The following is a 20,467-nucleotide window of genomic DNA, read 5'->3' on the forward strand; positions in this document are numbered from 1 at the left end:
GTGAAACATTTCGCATTCATTTGGCGGCGACAAAAACGCGCTCTTGCACTTTAACCGCGCTCGAAATACTCAATGTACACAGGCGGGCGGACTAAAAGCGCTGTTGTCGTCGCCATGTGTGCGCAGATTGCATTTCAATGGGTCCAACCCGTCCACGTTGTCCCTCTGCCTAGTGATTCCCCTCCAGAAATCCTTGCCTGCATCTCTGCCGGTTTCCCAGGCTGCGCAATGTGCAAGCTGCACGGCTGTTGCTGCTGCAATGTGGCTGCTGTGCTGCAATGCATTGCTCGTTGCAAGGGTCGGTTGTTGCGGCTTTTGTTTTAGGAAAAGAGAAGTGAGAACAACTTGCCCCTTGCGATGGCAAAAGGCAAGAAAGTAGGCCAAGTTAAAATTGATTTAATGCGTTGATTGCGTGGAAGCCGAGTCTCGTTGCAATTGCAATTGCAGCTGCAGCTACAGTTGCAGAGCCCGAGATTTATGCCGCGTCAGCTGCGTCTGGTTTAACTTTCGATGGATCTTAATCTCGCCCGCGATCCGTTGGCCTGGGATCGTACTGACCCAGAAACGGCGAAGTATGGTAACACAGGGCTTATAAGTAACATGGGATTGCGAGCATTGACCCAGGACCTTTGGCCACCCACTTCGCGCGTTCGTTAACAATAATTGCAAACCCCTGTGCCAGTTGCATGTCGCAACCACCCCACCCATCAGCTACTTTCGCAGTTTGTTGATTTTCTCGGCGGCAACGTCACGAAGCTTTCCTTTTGACAGCTAATTGGAAAAGTGTTAGAAAATTCGGCGACTGTTTACTCGCGCACATCAGATTGTTGCCTCGGCAATCGTCTCGGATCGAATCGAAGGGTCCTTGGCAGGATGCGGAACAAGGGCGCATTATATTTTAACACCTTCATCCAATTGCCAGCTTTTTGTTCTACTTCCTCGCATCTATCCTGTCCGCTGTCAGATGCGTTGCCCTTCTGTCTCTGCCGCGGGCTTAATTTATGGACTTTGGCCATTTGCTGGCGCATCATTATACTATATTTTTTGCTTGCTGTAGCTGCTCCATGCCAAAAGTGACGACAAAACATTCCACAATATGACAAAAGCGAAAGAAAGAGAAATCCCTTTTGCAAAAGAATCAAATGCAAAAAAAGAACGCCATCGACAATTTAGATAAATTTTCCCACCAGCCATGGCCATAAAAACAAAGACCACGACCCGAGAAGATCATCGAGGGGTGCTCTAGCTCTCGCTCTCTCTGTTTCTCTGCAGGATTTTGGGGTGTCCAGGCCACGGGTGCGGTCATCATACTCATCCTCATCCTCAACCTCATCCTCATTCCTATATTCGTCCCCACATCACCCAGTCCATTCATCCACAATATAATCACGCTGTGCTCGATATCGAATGATAAACTCCGAGCCAGAGTCGTATGAAGATGATAGTGTGCGGTGCTGGTAATGGTGATAGTGATGGTGGTGGTGGTGGTGGTGGTGCAGCTTGCCTCCTCCAGTTTTTGTGTGCTCAACGGCTCAGCGCATATCCTTCAGGTACAACTTACTCATATATCACAAAAGGATACTGCGCTCCTCCCGTTGTGTGTGCTTTTCTGCTTAGCTTTTTGTCTTGTCTGCGTGGCTAGCTCTCTGGCTATTACTTTTTATCCCCTCGATGCCCGCGATCCCCTTGATCCCCTCGATCCCGCTCATCGTGCTCGTCCTGCTGGCCGCTCGAAGGTGACACCGTGGCACAGACAATGGTCAAAGGAGGAGACACGATGGTCAAGCGACCGCCTCTCGCAGCGCTAGGAAAAAAAGGAAGCGGCGAGAAAAAAATTAGACGAAACGAACCAGTCGCTGGTCAAATGCAAAAAATACTTATAAAAAGAAGTACGCAAATCAAAATCAACTCATAAAAAATGTCGTTTTATATGTGGGTCTGCATTAAAAATGCAAATGTCGCATTGAGTTTCCTTACTTCATGGCTGTTTTTTTTTTGTTTTTTTTGGGCTCATCGTCCTTCTCTTGCGATGTCCTCGAAGCGACTGGTCATCCACTTCCTGTCCCTGTTCCTGGGTTGGCATTTAAGATTTTGGGTAAACAACGTTTCGCAACGGTGACTAGAACCTACTTTCTTAACTTGAATATCTAATGTACTTGGAACAAAACGTGACTTATCCATGAAAATCGATTTCAAAGTATTTGTATTTGTTAAAATCATTTCTAAAATTACAACGTTGCCCAGGCTTAAAAAAGGTAATACAAAATGCCACTCTTATTGCTTAAAACTCTTTTTTAATTCCTTTAAAATGTAACAGAAAAATAATATATTATTTCATGTAATAATAATAAAAATTAAAAAAACAATTTAATTAATAATTTTAGGATATCTTTAATTAATTATTATTTAATAATTCTGCACCCGCACTGAAAGAGATTTTATAAATCCGTATTGATTATGCTTGCTAATTCCGAGAGTAAAGCAGCAAAAACGTGAGCAACCACCGCCTATAAAAAGCCGAGCCAGAAGAAAGAGCGAATAAGAAAATTAAAAAAAGGAGAAACTGAACTATCAATAAGTTTCGGACCCTGGACATTGTCCATCCTTTTGCGAGAGAGGTTCAGGTACATTGGAGGAAGCAGCGTCCTTAGGCGAGTGTGAGTACCTCTACCTCTGCCGCTACCTCTACCTACATCCATTTCAATGCAGACAAGTCCTTGCGTCGTGATCTTCCTTTGTGCGGCGGCCAAGTGCGCTGCTGTCTGCCGCCCTCCCCTCAAAAACCGCTCGACCCTCGGCAAGCCGGGCATCTCGAAGGAAATGAAATGAAAAGCATGCAGAAAAAGTTTTATTATGCGCGAGAGGGAAAAAATACGATTTTTTATATGAAAAATATTTGTGGCAGGGGGTTGAAGAGGGAGCGGTACGAGGACGAGCATCAGGATGAGGATGAGGGGTTCGCTGTAGGGGAACAGGGGCAGACATGTACGGGGGTAGGGTCTCGAGCTTTGTGCCTTCGCCTGTGTGTTTGTGCCTCTCAGATCGCAAGAAGTGTTGGATGTCATCTTATTATTTCGAGACCATCGCCGCGACGCCGGCAGAAGAGCGCTCCGATCCGAGGCGATCCAAGCCGTTACGTTCCGATCCGATCCGATCGCCTTGATGATGACCATGCGTCCGTGATATTCCCCTTCAGCTAGCTGGCAAAGAGCCACCGCCACTACGGGGCCACAGCGTCCCCCGTCAGATGTAAGCCTCGCAAAACTGTGGGAATGAAAACAGGATCGGCACGAAAAACTGCGTTATCGCCGCGGATACGGACATTTCTTAATGTTGTTGTTTCTGATGATGCCTCCGACTTTTGATGATGATGATGCTGCTGCTGCTGCTGCTGCTTCTTCCGCTTCTGGTGGTCAGCGTGATCGGCATCAGCATCAGCATAAACGTTATCCTTTCAGCCTCGTTGCTTACACTCGCTCCGTTTGGCTTTCGTTTTCTGCCCTGGTTGCGAACAAAGACGCTTTCGATTTTTACCCACCGGAGGCTTTCGTCGTTGCCACAGTCGTACTTCTGTAAATTGAACTGTTATCTACTGACTGTTCAGATATGATGCTACTGATATTATTTGAGATTATTGCTTGGATGATTTTGTACTGTAGAATCGCTCAAGATCAAAAGCTCAAAACCATCTAAGGCAGGGAAAAATTCAAAGGTCATCAAATGGGAAATATAATATAATTGAGAACTTTATGTAATAATGGATTATTTGGCCCTTAACAAATGAAGGACTTACTAGCCCCCTAGAATCTTTCACAAGACTCTCCATCCATCCTACAACCCATCTTATATCATGGTTTTCCCATCAGACTTTTCGTATTCTTCCGGCTCGGTCAACGCACCTGCTAACTGGCTGGCAAATTGAGTTAGCGAGTGGCGAAAATCCGGCCGAATCAGTAACTGAATCCGAGAGAGATGGGCAGGCACATAGAGCCGTGACAGATCTTATCGGGGGCATCTAGATACGCTTTACTTGTCGCTCGGCCATTGTCCGTGACTTCGAGTTAATTAAACTTGGACGGGTGCGGGCAGCGCAGTGATGTGGATGGATCATAAAAACGGATTGCCCGGCGGGCAGCGATGGGAGCTGAAGAATTGCAGTTAATTGAAATGTTCCTCAAACAGGAGCGAGCGCAAGCAGGACGGACGATGAGGGAGTAAGGGAGACAGAGACATGCGATACAGATAGGAGAGCGCCTGGCGACAAAACGCATCGCTACTTTGTTGGCATCTTTGGGCATCGGAATCTCGAACTGAATCTGAATCAGCATCAGAATCACTGAGGGGTCAATTCCATGTGGCAGAAAACCCACAAAAAACCATCGAGAGAGAGAGCGGTGCTCTCCGGGCGACAAAGGTCTGACTACAAGCCGGCAAAAAGCTGGGTGGTTGCTAACTGTGGCTGGGGCGAAAAACTACAAAAAGCAGGCTACGCCAAAGTGTATCTGTGTGTGTGCCGCAGAGAGAAATTGCAATACCAATGCAGGCGCTGTCGTTGCGAATGCCAAAAACAAAACAAAAAGGAAGCGCAGAATGCGCCTGTGTGCGTAGCCGGCAATCGTACTTGAGCTCTCTCGCTCTCTCTCCGTCGGAGTGTTTCGATGTGTGCGTTGTTTCTGTGAGCGGTTGCGACTGCGACTGCAAGCTTTTTTGTCGCCAACGACGACTGAGACTCTAAAAACCGGGACTCTGAGACTGACTGACTGCCCAGCCAGCCGGGTATCTGTATCTGTATCGCATCGCCACTCCACTCGCAAGTATCGCGGACGCGCAAACGACCATGCGAAAATATTGCAACCACAAATCTGGAACTTTTTACACAAACGGTTAAGGAATCTAACCATAAACATCACATCTTTCGGAATTAATAATAAAATACCCAGTCAAAAACGCAGCCTTCGTTGGAAATCGCCACTTAACAGTCAAAATTCTATTCAGGATCGGAGTCCGCGCATACGATATCTTCAAAACACTTTGGATTATACCATTTTCTATATAGCAACTGCAATAGAACCAGCAAGAAGCCCATTTAAAAAAATCAAACAATAGAATCGAATCACACACAGTTGTCAGCAGATTAAAACTTGTTAGTGTTAAAACGTTTAAGCAAAACATTTGCCAGTTTTTGTTTAAGTTTTTCTTTATTTGCTACATTTAATAACGACGGTAATTTTTTTATAATATTCTCTACTATGGTTAAGTGTTCAAGCCAATTACGCTTTTAATTTTAAAATATATTAACCACTAATTTTAAAATATAAAATCGAATCGAACGAACGCAGTCAAAACGGCATAAAACTTGTACTAAATCGGGTAACAAAGTATCTATGGCCACGCGTTGCAAACTCTAAAAGCGTACGCAAAATGCAGCGACATGTCTGGAAATGCATTAAAATCAAATACAAAATCTATAAATATTTAACAAGTGAAACAAACACAACCTAAAAAAGTCAAAACAAAATCAACCAAAAGAAGAAAAACACAGTTTTAGTATATATTTTCATGAGAGTAAACAACTAAAAGTGCATACTTAGTGTTCAGTGACAAACTATGATCATCAAGTGAGGCGAACTAAAAACAATTAAAATTATATAATTAACCAGTTAGAGCAATCTACGTTTTGCCACCAGCGACTGTGTTCGCCCACATTCGCAATTTTGGATCGCCCCAATAAAAACCACGAAACGTAGTCGGCCGAGACTTTCCAAAATTCGTAATTGCTGAAGGAAATTTAATCAAAATTAGCCAAGATTGCCAGCCTGCCTGCAAGCTTTACGTAACCCACAGAGCCAGGGAAAGTGCATCCGAAGCTTTTGCAGCGGCTCTGGATCGCCGATCGAGGCTTCAAAGCTCCACGCGGGGTATACGCCCCATCCGAAAGAAAACAGCAAGAAAAAAAAACACGAAACGCAGCAGCGGCAAGAGAACTGAGAGTGCAACTGCATCGGCCGATCGACCGACGATCGGGAAAGCCGAGCGCTCGTAACTTGTTCTCCGAGCCTTCGTGCACTTCCTGTGCCGCGCTGCTCTGATCGACGATCTGCAGCCACAGCCCCCAGCAACAGGCGATCAGTTCGCTGGCGAATGCACCGCTGATTGCAATTACTGCAGAGCTGCATTCCTGCTCAGAAAGAGAGCCACGATCGGACTGGATCGGTGTGATCTACTGTACTCTCCGTCGAGCATCGCACTACGCACATAGCACACTACACTCTGCATACTGCATACTGCATACTGCACACTGCACATCTCGGTATCTCCATATCTCCGCCACTCTCGATTCTTCGGATCGCAACGCAACGTGTCGAAAAAGCGCGAAAGTGGCAATTAATTTGCAACAAACACCCATTGTAGTCGATAAGTGCGGTCAAGCGAATCTATAACTAATCTCCAGTGAAGTTCTTGAATAGTGCAAAAACGTAACTGAAACTCAAGCTGAAAACACACACTCGCATTAATTCGCATAAATATAGCTTAGCACATTTTCGGATTAAATATCTACAGCACCCATTGGATACATCATCATCACCATCGTCATCATCATCGCCATCAGCTGCAACAGCACCCCACTCACTTGGATACGCAGCGCCTGAGATATTCTCCACTCGGAAGTTGCAGCAACAATTCGCTCGAGTAAGTCGCCAAATCAGATTTTAAATAGCCAGTACAGCTGCCGGGCACACCTTTTCGCTAAATAGAACAGATATGGATCTGTGATTTTTTATTTTTCGATTTCACAAAGAATTTCATTAGCCGCCGTAAAGACAAAGCGTTTAGATGGTGACTCAAGGTCGCACACCAAGACTTTATATTGAAGGGCTTTGTGTTCAGGTTATCTATTGCGAGTAAAAATCATGGGATAGCGGTTTTATTTATCTCAGAAACATTTCACATTTCATAACTTACTTATCAGGGAATTTTCCAAATTTGTACTTTTGTTCAGAAATATGTGATTATATAAATATGTGAAGAAAAGATCTCTAGAATTCCTATCTTTTATCATATTTCAGGGGGTGTGATTATTGGTCGCAAACATTCTCACACTCTCCTGGAATTTTGCCAGCACACTCAAATTGTTTTACCAGCTTCTAAAGTTACCCAGCGTTTTTAGTGATAGTCAGCGGCACCCACTTATGTTTTTCAGAGCCAACTTCCCAGGGTCTCCGTTTTCATCCCAAACTTTGGGTAACTTGAGAGACCCTCTGAAGTTGTACCGCAAAATAAATAATTTCGGCATATTAAAGAATTCCTCTGATTGTTGCTTATTTTTTCACCGACCGATAGAATCGTTTGCTGTTGAATTTGGATGTTCACGTGCCGACGAGCCAGCTTACCTTGTTGGGGGTCGGCGGGTCGGAAAGGGGGTGGTGCAGCGGCTGGTGCAGCTGTTGTTTTGGGGACCGGCAGACAGCGAAACCCACAAGTTCATGACCAAAAAGCCGGAAAGCGTGGGCGTTGGGTTCCTGTTCCACCCGAAGTGAACCTCCCTGGAAAACACTATCCCAAGCACACTACTGTCCAGCCAACTCTTAGCTGCATCTGTGTGGGTGTGTTCGTATCCGTATGTGTTTCTGTATCCGTGCGTGTGCATCGGCATCCATAAATCGTATCTGTGTGTTTGCAAACTGACTGGCCAGTGCAACTGTGTGCGTTTATTTTAGTTAACGATACGACTAACGATTTGCCCTCATGCCAAAGTTGTATAAAATTTTACAGACCGCATCTAAGTTTTTTCACTCAGCCCTTGGGCATAGGCATTCGGTCTTTTTGTTGTTTTCGCTCATTTAACCCCTTTGAAGGAATGTTCATCAGAGCTCTTTTTTATACACAGAAGCTTCTCATGCTCGCATTTGTGTGACTGTGTCTGTGTGGAACGCATTGTGGAACGTCGACAGTGCATGCGAAATATACGTTGCACAGGAAAAAATATCAGTTATGCTTGGATAACTTGTATGTTGTGATTATTACAGGTTCTGGTGTAATAGCTAACTAATTTTCCTACATCTCTTATTTTTTATAAATATTTCATATGATTTGTTATCTTATGTGTACATTTTTCTTTTGGTGTATAAGAAATTGCTTCTATAGGCTGAAATTCTTTTAGCCTATTTATAAGGCCATTTCACTTTTGTTTGTCTGGTTCTTGCTTTACTGTTTATAGTCTCTGGAGTTCGATGTTGAAGAAGATGAAGACTTGGTTTCCACACGCGTCAAGATTCGATTCTCGCATTATTTTTTTTCGCGATCTTCCACAGGCAGCAAAAGAGAACCAGAGAGAAATACGAATTTGTTTGTTTGTGTATGTCACTGAGAGAGCATGTTTTTTCGCTATTCACTTTGTTGTGCAAATTCTGCTGCTTATCAAGCTGTGGCTCTCCCTCCGCTCTTTCTCTCGCTTGCGTTTTTTGCGAAACTTTTTGCCTGCCCTGAGACCGAGATACAACGTATCTGTGTGAGAGTGACGCTTCGTGGGCTCTCCGCTCGCGGTGGTGTGCGTGCACTTTTGTCGCTGCAGCTTTTCGTGGCTGCGACTGCGACTGCTACTCCCCGAGTTGTATATGTTTGGTTTGTGGCTTTTGTTGTGCGACGCAAGTGACGAAGTGAAGACCAGAATTGCGAGCGGAGCGGCTACAGCCTCTGCTTCTGATTCTGCTGCTGCTGCCGATTCTGATTCTCAGTTCGATTCTCAGACGTTGGCGAACCGAGAACCGGTGACGTAGACGTTGCCGTCCGCCATTATTACAACGCGGCTGCCACACGCAAAATTGGACATACCAGCTACCCAAAAATAACCATCGCCAACTGCAGCTCGGATGCGAAGTGTGCTTGCCAAAAATCAAACGAAAATAACGCAGGACCATAAATTCCCATAGTTATATTAACAAATAATACAAAAAATATAAAAATTGAAATATGCTGTCTGAGAGCGCGCGCAGCATGCGAATCGAAACGGAAACGTAACGACGGAACGGCGGGCGGCCAATTGTGATCTCATATACGATACGATCTTAAATAAAATACAAATATTCTATTTAGAAAATGCCAGGAATCTAGCAACAAATTGTGCAACGCCGAGCAGAGTATAACAACTAAACAAAATAAATACCGATAGTTCAAATTGAACGCAACGAAGTAATATTGTGAATTTCTTAGTGCAAGCCAAATACAACAAAACACAAAAAAAGGTAATTTCAGTTTCTTGGCGATACATTTGCAAACTGCAATTTGCAATTTGTGGCTACGCACACACATTGACACCGTCCTATATGTACTAAATATAAAATGTAAAAAGTGAGGGAGCAGCAGACAACAATATCGTATCAAGTGACTGCGTATGTGGGTTTTCGAGTGCCCGTGTGTGTGTGTGCCAGTACGTTCCGATGTAGGAACAAAAAGCGACGGCATTTAATTTTATATTATTTTTTCACTTCGCCTCGTCTTGCTCTCCCTCCACTCTTTTTTTTTTGCACTGCAGCCCCAAGTGCCCAACACATAGGTTTCGGTGTGTGCGTGTTTGCAATAATGTGCAAAAATTGAATAGTCTATATGTGTACACTGCGTATGGGGTATAAAATTAAAACGCCAAACAGCTGACGCATGGCGTGAAGTGAAACGAAATGAATTTAAATGAAATGTATGTGCGTTCAGGTGTTTTTCCCTGATATTTAATAATATAAAAGTTGAAACGGACGACGACAACAACAACGCCCACGTTTCTCTGCGTTACTCAACACTGCAGCTTGCACGCACACAAAGAAACGCAGTGGCCCCACAATGGAAGCGCCCCAACAGACACACACACACATTCTCAGCGAAGAGAGGCATGCAGCATGGTTTTTTTTTCCTTTTTTGCGACGCTTGCACACAAGCATGTATGCGTGTGAGTGCATTTAACATCGTCACAATCGCATTAAAACGCCGTCGTCTACCTCTTTGGTACCCCTCCCCTTCACTCCCCCGCAGTCCCCAATTCTTCTTTGGCCACCATTTTGATTTTTGCCTTTTGCATCGTTTGCTGCTTTCCTTCTTCTTCGTCTCCTGCTTGTCTTCCCTCCCTCCCTTTCCCTTATTGCCCTTCCTTCGGCTCCAATATCTGGTCGTAGCCGCGGTCGCCGCCGACGTCGCTTAAATCATTAATAAGTGAACTTAAAATAAAGAAAAGTCCAGCCAAGTTGAATCGCTCCTGTATTAGTATTGTATCTGTGTGTGTGTGTGTTTGTGGCAAACCGGTTTGTAGCGCCTCTTAAACTGAGATTTTTACTCTGTTTTGTGGTACGTTTCCGAGTGTTGCCTTCCTTTGCATCCTCTGCATCATGATTTGGCGCAGCATGCTCTTGCTCCTGGGCTCCAAATCTTCCGGCCACGTGTCAGGCCAATGGCGTCCACACTCACACATACACTTGCAACACAAACTAAATCCACACACATGCAATTTCGAAAACCGGCCGGCGTGCATTAAAGGGGGAAAGATGTGGGGGGTGGCTGGGTTGCTGGGTGGCTGGTTTGAAGAGGCCGAAAGCTCGCCTGCATTGGCCCAAAAGCTTTGAGTGCAACGATTGCTCTCTCCAAAGAGGCAGAGAGCATTGGAGAGCGACCAATTATTTGCAGTTTCTTCTTCTGTTTGTCTGACGCGTCCTCAACAAACCGCCTTGCATTATCCCCATGCAACCTACTCCCCTTTCACCCCACCCATGTGCGCATAATTTGGCGCTTCGCCATGTCCCCTCCTCGCCTTTGTACTTCCGCGCTGCCCCCAAAAGCGGCTCTCACTTACTTCGTTTGGGTGTTGCATGATGCATGACTCTTGGGCTCTCGGCAAGAACATGGCAGGCGGCCAGGGGGTTTCCATTCTGGGTGGGGGGCATTGGGGGGTCTCTCCACAGGGGTTGCCGGCAAACACGTTTTGACTTTTGCATTCAACTTGGGAGTCGCGTTAAGTAATTTTCTCTTCTATGTCCCTTTTCTTACCCCTTAGCTGGGGAATGTAGTTGTTTTGCGAAAATACTCCTTCTCTTCGTTCTGCTCATTAATTATTCAAATTGAAAATATGTATTAATTAGCCTCTCTGCGGTGATTACACACTGCTCTCTAACCAGAAGTTCGTTTGCTTACTCAAATGAAACTCAAAACATGTGATTTTGGATTATCTTAGTGAAACACGGTACCTAAAAGGGGTACTTTAAAGGTAATGCATGATCCCTTTTCTATAGTTTCCTCTAAACCGTTGCTTTGCTCTGCACCCAATTTATTCAGGCCACTTTGAATGCCGATGCCTCCGTAGCCACACTGCAATCAGCGGGCGCCGTGCCATCCAGAGCTATCTGCCAGGATATGCCACCCACTCCGTTTTACCATGCCACGCCACACCATGACTACACCATGCCATACAATGGAAAGGCAGCACGGCGGGCGGTACTTGGAGCAGCCTAATTTCGCAAATAATAAAATATGCTAAAATAAAAATGCAAGATACGCCGCTCCCCATTCCATCGTGGATATATGCACATCCATACGCCACATAAGACCCACGATTCCCCCTAGAATCCAATGCAATTGAGCGGCGCCTGCAGCCGGCACTTTTCTAATTCGCCAAACTATGGGGAACCCAGTGGATCCCGTGCCCGGCTATCTTAGCTCAGCTCAGCTCATGTCCTACTGGAACTGGGCTGGGGTTTTGTGTCGGATGGCTTCGGTTGGGTGGTTTTGTGGCGTAGCGCACACAAAAGCGCTTTTCGGTTTACGGCTTCTGACTTTTTGGGCACGTTTTTGCTCTGCTGGAAGATGCTATAAATTTGGTCGAAAAAACACGCAAATATATATTTACCAATTTGCTTAAAAAAGGATTGAATAGATTGCTCATAACTTTTGTGTAATTAACGAAAGGGGGAACAACTGGACAGGCAGCGCGAGAGTTTACAACTTTTGCGAAAACTTCTGGGGGGTGGCAAGTTGCATTTGCATTTGCTTTAAAACAGTGGCTTACACGGAGTTATACCACGCAATAGCTACACAACATCTGTTACACGGACGTTTTTAAACCAGGGTATCCCGAATTTCAATCCCCAAAACTGGCTTTTTTTTGTGTTTTTTCTGCAACTACTAAAGTTGGCTTTCCACTTCTACAACTCTAGCTCCGACATCGACTCCTGGGGGCATCTTTGGCAGCCATAAAAAAGCATGCCATTTTCTTCCTTGGCAAACTTTTGTGTAATTTTCATTTTGTGCTTGTCGCGTGCCTTCTATTTCTCCAACCCGCCCAGCCCCTGCCCCCTTCCTCCCATGAGCCGGCGGCTTTATGTACTGTTGCAGGCCCGTCGTACCTTGTTTTTTCACTCCTTATGTTTGGCAGTTGCACAGCGCAAATACCCACGGACACGGATAGACACAATGCCTCAGCTTGAGCAACTGTTTGTACATACTGTCCGTACTGTCCGTCCGTTCGCTTGTCCGTCTGTCCGTTGTTGTCGCTGCCGCAATGCAGTGAATTCGGCAGGACCCCTTACTTTTGGCCCGGCCAACACGTGACTGACCTTTTCGAATGGAATGGCTTCTGGGGGCACGGGGGCTGGTTGGATGCTGGGCGCCATTTTCATTTGTTGATGCGGTCGGGCAGCATCCCTGCACTTTTGCGGCCACAAAATGTGAGCATCAAATATTGAAAACATTTTCCTGGCCCCGAGGCTGCACAATTTTTACGGCCGTGGCTGTGACGGTGGTTGTGGACCCTAGTGACGTGGCCAAAAAGAGCTTTTTTGGCAGATATTGCAATGGAGAACCCGCCTGATTGGTTTCTTGGCAACAAAACACCACTGAACTACCACGAACTTGTTTCTGTTTACTCAAATAAACCCGACTTGCAACTTATTGCCATGTTATCTTTGATTTTGGCATCGGCTCCTGGAATATATGGTGTACGCTGCCGTCTGGCCACGTGACTCTATTTAAGAGTTAACTTGGGATGCAGTTGGTTGAAAAACAGAAAAGTTATCTGATGGCGGTAAATAAGTTCAGGAGAATAACCTTTAATAAAGGCCCAGATATTTTATATAATTTTTTTATATTAATTAGAATGGTTTTGGCCTTTAAATAGATTGGGGATAAAAATAGATTCAAATCTGTAATTAAAGGTATAAATCTCTAATTTAAGCGCCTAAAAGCAGGCCGACATTCCTGTTACACCAGCTCCGAAATGTAGGCAGCCATTAAGTGTCCCTTCGGATTACACTTTAAATGAAGGCCGTCCTAATATTTCATTAAACTTCTTCTGTAGTCCATCATAAATTACAACAATTTTCATTCATTTAATATTCTCTAAAGGCCGGAAAGCCATGCTTTCTTCCCTGCAATCTTCACCGTTGTCGTGCGCCTGCGAGGCGCTTCCATCTAATTTGCTTGGTTTGCCTGCACTTTGCAGGGAATTTGTTCGTTGTCGCAATGCCATAAATTGTGCAACTTATGCGGCCAACTGGCCGCCTTCTAGTGCGCCCCACCCCATCACAACCCCCTTCTGGGGCTATAAATTACAAGAAGGCATTGCCACACTTCCGTTTGGGGGCCTTCATTCAGGTCTGCTGCACTGTCTGCACTTTTCACTCCGGCCCGTCTGAAGTTATTTTTGTGCCTTAAATCGGCTTAACTGGCCGGCGAAGTAGTAGTTGTGGCTCAGCTGGGCCCAAAGGGGGCTGAAAATCAATAACCCCGTGCAAGGTTGTGCTATAGAGCCCCATTGTTGTCGCCGTTGTCCATGGCAATAACATTTAAATGGCCAGGGCTTCTTGAAATTCAAATGCGAAAGTCCAAACTTTAACACTTCCTCTATACGACGGCGAGCAACCCCAGACTACAGCCCTATAGCCTGTCACCATACGAAACATGGTGTTCGTAGTTTCTGCAGTCTACAAACTACAGTCTACAGTCTGGCTTCGGTTGAAGACACAGGGGCGGAGTGGCGGATTGGCGGAGTGGCCAAGGGGATCTTGTAATTCTAGACCAGACTGCTGCTGCCGGTGGCGACGTATTGTCTGGCAGACGGACGCGAGTGACGAACAAATGTGGCAAAACGATTTATTTGGCTTTATCAGCAATTTTGATTCTCCTTTGTCTCCCATTGAAAAAGCGTCGCATTAAGTGCTCCGCCTGCGTTTGCGGCGATTTGTCATATCGCTGATTTACTAACCTTACACCAGGCATTATCTCTTGGCAAAGGAGACCGAATCCGAATCCGAATCCGAGTCCGGAATGGCGAAGGAGTGTCGGAATCGGGGGCAAACCACCCCTGCGAGCGGCTAGAGGGTGACTTTTTCTGTTGTTTTTTTGCAGCCGAGGGTGTAACTAACCGACAAAAGTGCAAGGGGCAGGATACGCCAGGATATGCCAGGATATGCATATATGGCTGTGTATGTATGCGCATATCGCCGGCATCAACATCAAATTTATTGAGGTAGTTGCCAAGCGGCTCTGGCAAACAAAACGAGCATGCAAAATGGAATGTTCTTTAACATGCAAAGGCTTCTTTGTTTTTTCCCCATTTTAGCCGTGCTTTTTTTTTTTGTATATGCATGTGACAGAGTTGCCAGCGTCGGGGCAAACAAGCGGCGACTACCCTGTTGCCATAACAAACATGCATAAAAAATGATGACACGGGCTGGAAAAAAAGCAAACACGTAGTACGGCAAGTGGTGCAAATTAAAAGCGGTTTTAGGCCAGGAGCAGTCACCTGAATACCCCTGAGTACGGGGCCCAAGAATAAAGACTTCAATTGGCTGCGGAATGTGGCCAATTCCAACACAGGAGCATGGCAACACTGCGAATAGGGAATTCCATTTTATCGATATTTCGCTGCAATCCTAATGGAATTTCCTGCCTGGATGTCTTCTCCTTTCAACTGGCTCTATATCCATTGCCCATGTGTTTATTATTCATTTCCTCGCAGTGCCCCAATAAAGCGCTCTTCCGGATTTTTCCGCCTTTCCCGCTGGCCAGCACATTATTATGGCGCTCCCCCGGTGTTCGCCCCTCTGCGGGCTTCCCTGCGGTTGTTGTCGCCAACACTTTTCGCAGCCAACAGCCCAGATATTTTACATACATATACATATATATCATAAATACATAAGTCTATGTTGGAGCGGCCTAGAGAATGGGATATGCCTTTGTTGACTGGTTCCGTTTGTTGTAGTTTATTGTAATAGTTGTTATAGCGCACATGGCATTCTGATGGCCCCACTGCAGTTGTCATAAATTGGTAGTCTTAATACTTGCACCATACGACACCATTTCCAGGATTGCCACCTCAACATTGTGGGTTCGGTAACCCTTCCTCAATATGGAATCGTAGTTGGCCCCACTGGGCAATTGTCAAAAGTCATTCGGCAATGATTTTTGTTCCTATTCAGTTGTGAAAATTTTTAGCCGTCTTTCGAATCGTTTCGGAACAACTACTTCTCTGACTATTGATTTTTACTCAAAAAAAACGAAAAGAAAAAACCAAAGGAAATCAAATTCTGAATTTGCCTGATACACAATTGCAAGCGAAATTCCAAGTCGTCTAAGGAAATTGAAAATTGTTACATTTTTGCATTTCGCGGTGCTTTCCGAGATGGAAGCCTCCAATGTGCAGAAGGATGAAGGTGGCGGCGAGGCGCTGACCTCCACGATCCGCAAGAGCCAATCTTCCATCGGGATCCCCAGCCAAATGCCCAGTTCCAGCAGTGAGTATTCTACGCCGATTTTGCCGCTCCGAAGCCCCATTTGCCCCCGATATCAATCGCAAAGTATTTCAATGTCAGCGAAAACGAATCGCATGGTGGAGCAATAATGCGAAATTCGCAGAATGCCAGTGAGAGAGCAACAAACAGAAAAGATTTTAGAAATGTTCGGGTTTGCCCATAATTCTTGTGGGTCGCGCTCTATCGCTGGTTTGCCTCTCCCGTTCTTGAACGATAGAGCTTGCTGATATATTTTGCTGCTTTTGCTGTATTTGCTGTTTTTGCTGCTTTTTTGCACATGTTACGCAATTATCGCTCTCGGCTAGTTGGGTTGGGGTCCCTCATTTTTATTTTTGCAGCTTGCTTCGTTTTTGTTTGAACGTCAAACACACACAACTTGCTATATATGTATGTACATATGTTCATATGTATGTATATAAAGGTGTACGCGTGAATCAAAATAGCATTTGCTGATAGTGTATAGCTGCTAAGGTAGCTTTCTATGCTACGGCGTATATACATAGGTGAGCGTTTGCCACTTGACAACTGCGGAACATTTGCATTTTCATTATGAGTGTGCCATAAATATTCATTTATGATAAATGGCTGAGTGCAGCTGCAACTGCAACTGCAACGAAAGCGAACGGCTCTTGTTACCGCGGCTCAACTTAATTTTGGACGCGGAACAAATCATAAATATGTAAATGTATTAGGCTGATTCAAATACCCAAGTATAGATTAATCAGCTGTTACCATGCCAACTAATACGTCACGCTTATCGCTCTTGTTCATGAGGCCGGCCACATCGCGTATACGCATCACGTCACGCACAATTCCGCCAATCGCGCCTCCTTCCGATTGTTTACATTTTGGCCAACACGTTTTTATGCGGCTCCCTTCTTCTCTTTCTCTTTCTACCTCTCTTTCTCTCGCCTTTCTCACGCACTTTTCTGTGTTCGGCAGTGCGCTCTTCTGGATCGCGAGTTTGTGCGTTTCGCATTTGTTTGGAGTCAATGAACTTGCCGCTTTGTTGTCTGCTCTCTCCCATGCTCCCTGCTTTATCGCATTCCCCATTTATCTCATTCCGCGAGTGCGTGCGACGGTGCGTAAGTGTAAGTTGCGAATTTCTCGTATTTCGCACACTCTCGCGACCCATTTTTTCCATTTTGTGGCGTTCGTTCACCTCTACAAGTTGATTTTATAGGTCGCTAAAACTGTCGGTCCTCACTTGTATAATTTACAATAAATAAATTTATAAATAACAATTCTTGCTCTTGCAGAAATGGCGGAAGGTAATGGCGAACTGTTAGATGACATTAACCAGAAAGCCGATGACCGTGGCGATGGCGAGCGTACAGAGGACTATCCCAAGCTGCTGGAATACGGTCTTGACAAGAAGGTGAGTACTTACTTAAATATCCCGACAGAGGACAACGACAAGCATATACTATGGGACATGCTCTTAGGTCGCCGGCAAACTGGATGAGATCTACAAAACCGGCAAGTTGGCTCACGCCGAGCTGGACGAGCGCGCCCTGGACGCGCTCAAGGAGTTTCCCGTCGATGGTGCCTTGAATGTGTTGGGACAGTTCCTGGAATCGAACCTGGAGCACGTGTCAAACAAGTCCGCCTACCTATGTGGCGTGATGAAGACGTACCGCCAGAAGAGTCGAGCCAGCCAGCAGGGCGTGGCCGCGCCCGCAGCTGTCAAAGGTCCTGACGAGGACAAGATCAAGAAAATCCTCGAGCGCACCGGCTACACATTAGATGTGACGACAGGTGAGAAACTGAATTTGCCAGATTTTAATTACTGGAAAACTAATATCTATTACTTATACCGAGCTCAGGTCAGCGTAAATACGGAGGACCGCCTCCGCATTGGGAGGGAAATGTGCCAGGCAACGGTTGCGAGGTTTTCTGCGGCAAGATACCCAAGGACATGTACGAGGACGAACTGATTCCGCTCTTCGAGAACTGCGGCATTATCTGGGACCTACGCCTCATGATGGACCCGATGACGGGCACAAATCGTGGTTATGCATTTGTCACATTCACAAATCGCGAAGCGGCCGTCAATGCAGTGCGACAGGTATTTAAGCCACCCACAGATCATCCATACCATGTACCACCGCCTAGGCCCACCTGAAAGTCCCGTCACCGATGAACCCTACCCGTCCCCAAATCAGTTGATCCCCGCTTCAATGTTTTTACGTATTGCTAACTCTTACGACTTATACAAATATCCTTTATATACATAAATTTAACGTATTGTATCCACATATTTACTATCGTGTTATACACATCGAAAGAAGTAGGAACAGCTATGCGGCCAAAGCAAAATTGAAATATTTGAAATTCTCCACAGCAATAGCGAAAATTACCGATTTGATCCATACCCGATTTGGCGCTTTTAGATCCGACCATGGAAAATTCTACAATTCCATTTAGTTCTTAACGTATGCTTACTTTTCCTCTGCCTTTGCTATAAAGAATTCGAACTATAGGCAACGCAATCTGTCTCACTCTCTCGCTGTCTCTCTCTCTACTTGATATTTCTGTAACTTATGTAATGCATGTCCCGTCTACTTTGATTTGTAATCCTGATTTACGCAAACAGATCTCTTCAGCGCCCAAAAATCGTTCAAATTGCAAGTTTGAAAAGAGTTCTCTCCTCTTCGAATAAAAGATTTGGCCTCCTCCCTGACAAATCACACAACCACCCCCTACCGCCCTCTTCTCTATATCTGTTTTACTTTCTTTTTAGTTAAATTTTCTATAGTCCTAAGCCCAGCTATGTAGCTATCAACTTTTGTAGACAACTTAGCAGCGTACGTTCAATCTCACTGTCTGGTTTTATTTAGACGAGCATGACCAAAAATTTAGATCGTGATATTGGGAGGCAAGTTATGTTGCCGCCATATATCACCTGCCATAACCAGTTAACAACTAACAAAATGTTTTTCCTTTAACATTTCCAAACTGACACTCAACCGAAATACAAACCACGCGGCCCGCTTCAAAATTGGTAACAAAAACGACAAGATTTCCGTATCAATCCTTATCTTATTATTTTACCCCTTCTCCCTGTTCTTATCTACCTTATTTGCCTTAGTTCAAAATTATTTACTAGTTATGATTTTACTTATTATTTATTAATAACATTGAATTGGTATTAAAAAGAATCGTTTTACCTTCCCTTCCACAATTTAGCTCGATAATCACGAAATAAAACCCGGCAAGTGTCTAAAAATAAATATAAGCGTACCGAATCTGCGCCTTTTCGTAGGCAATATTCCCAAGTCAAAGGGCAAAGATGAAATTTTAGAGGAATTTGGTAAACTTACAGGTAAATTAACAAACACGAAATTAACCAAAAATGTATTTTAAATTACCACAACTGGAGCTGCGATCCGGCACTCCGCAATCGGCACTAAATTGTAAACAAAAATCCAATTGGCTAAACCAAGAACATTGGCTAATTGCAGGGAACAAGACTAATTGATCAGGCTAGAAAGGGTCGTAGGGCTTTCTTTTTTATATTCCGTTCAATTTATATGCTATTGTTTTGAACTCATCCTTACTATTCACCCCCACCTCAACCATCCAAACATCCGTCATTGCCATTGCCATCTCGACACTTCAGAAAGTAAAACTGAAAATTGAAAATTGAAACTTGAAAAGTGATCTCCCCCGAATCAAAAATCGAGACACTCTTTTCAAATGCGCTCCCGCCCCATGATAAAAACCAAACCATATACATCGTCGGATGCATTTCTCATATATGTTGCCCCACAAAAAGTACACTCAAACAAACAACGACACCGATACTGTCACATGCTCACATAGAAACAGCGACACGCCCATTTGCCTCATTGCCATTCGTTACAAGCTTGAATTGTCGTATAAGAATATTTCTTTTTAACTTATTTACATAATATCTCCAGTCATTAACTTTGCCTACGAAAAAGAACCAACCAAAAAATATTCAAATTTTTAAATTTTTTACCAAATTGTTATGCATTCCAAAACTTTATTTCCATTATGTTCTTTAATAATAATCACACCGTAGGAAAGCAGGCTCTTGAAAATATAAATATTAAGTATACGCCATGTGCCAGCTAGAAAGTCGATTCCCATGACATTTCTAAGGTAAGATCGAGTCGCATTTCACTTTCTAGCTGCACTGAGCCCTTTCTGTTAATTTCGAAGTAATTATTTCGCATAGTAAGTACTAGTACTGGTAGCAACAACGATAATCCACATCAAATCAACTGGAATTTAGCTAAAGAACAACGTTATTTTTGAGTAAATTCATTTTTATTTGGCACGCAATACAAAATATGTATACCGAAAAATAAGTTACTAAAGTTTAGATAATAGAACTCCACACCTTACCTCACCCATGAGAATTACTATCAAACACGAACACTCATTCTTCCACCTTTGAAACCACAACCCCTATACCAAATCGATCCAAAATCAAATCGCAGTACCAATGAATTACAAATTTTTCATAGCAAATCAAAATTTTCTTTTGTTTTGTGTGAACTTTCAAACAATTGCAGCTAAATGATTTTGAAATTCGGAAAGGCAAAAAGATTGGTGTTACGATATCATTTAACAATCACCGGCTTTTTGTCGGCAATATACCTAAGAATAGAGATCGCGACGAATTAATTGAGGAATTTTCAAAACATGCACGTAAG

The 20,467-nt window shown here is 44.3% G+C and overlaps 1 protein-coding gene across 25 annotated transcripts in view; it reads left to right on the top strand.

Annotated features, from left to right (window-relative positions):
• Window positions 1–20,467, top strand: part of LOC120454133 (heterogeneous nuclear ribonucleoprotein R) — a 48,665-nt gene that overhangs the window by 17,212 nt on the left and 10,986 nt on the right. For 5 of the 25 annotated variants that reach the window (XM_044006428.1, XM_039639182.2, XM_044006441.1 and 2 more), the window contains exons 3-6: window positions 17,042–17,160; window positions 17,228–17,540; window positions 17,609–17,850; window positions 18,972–19,107. In XM_044006428.1, coding sequence (XP_043862363.1) covers window positions 17,042–17,160; window positions 17,228–17,540; window positions 17,609–17,850; window positions 18,972–19,107 — 810 coding nt within the window. Of the gene's footprint in view, window positions 1–5,715; window positions 6,691–8,698; window positions 9,243–15,454; window positions 15,765–17,041; window positions 17,161–17,227; window positions 17,541–17,608; window positions 17,851–18,971; window positions 19,108–20,326; window positions 20,463–20,467 lie in introns of those variants that run through there. The other 20 variants (XM_044006425.1, XM_044006427.1, XM_044006439.1 and 17 more) reach the window with 11 other exon arrangements.

Source organism: Drosophila santomea, chromosome 3R, assembly GCF_016746245.2.
Source record: "Drosophila santomea strain STO CAGO 1482 chromosome 3R, Prin_Dsan_1.1, whole genome shotgun sequence".
Lineage (NCBI taxonomy): Eukaryota > Metazoa > Arthropoda > Insecta > Diptera > Drosophilidae > Drosophila > Drosophila santomea.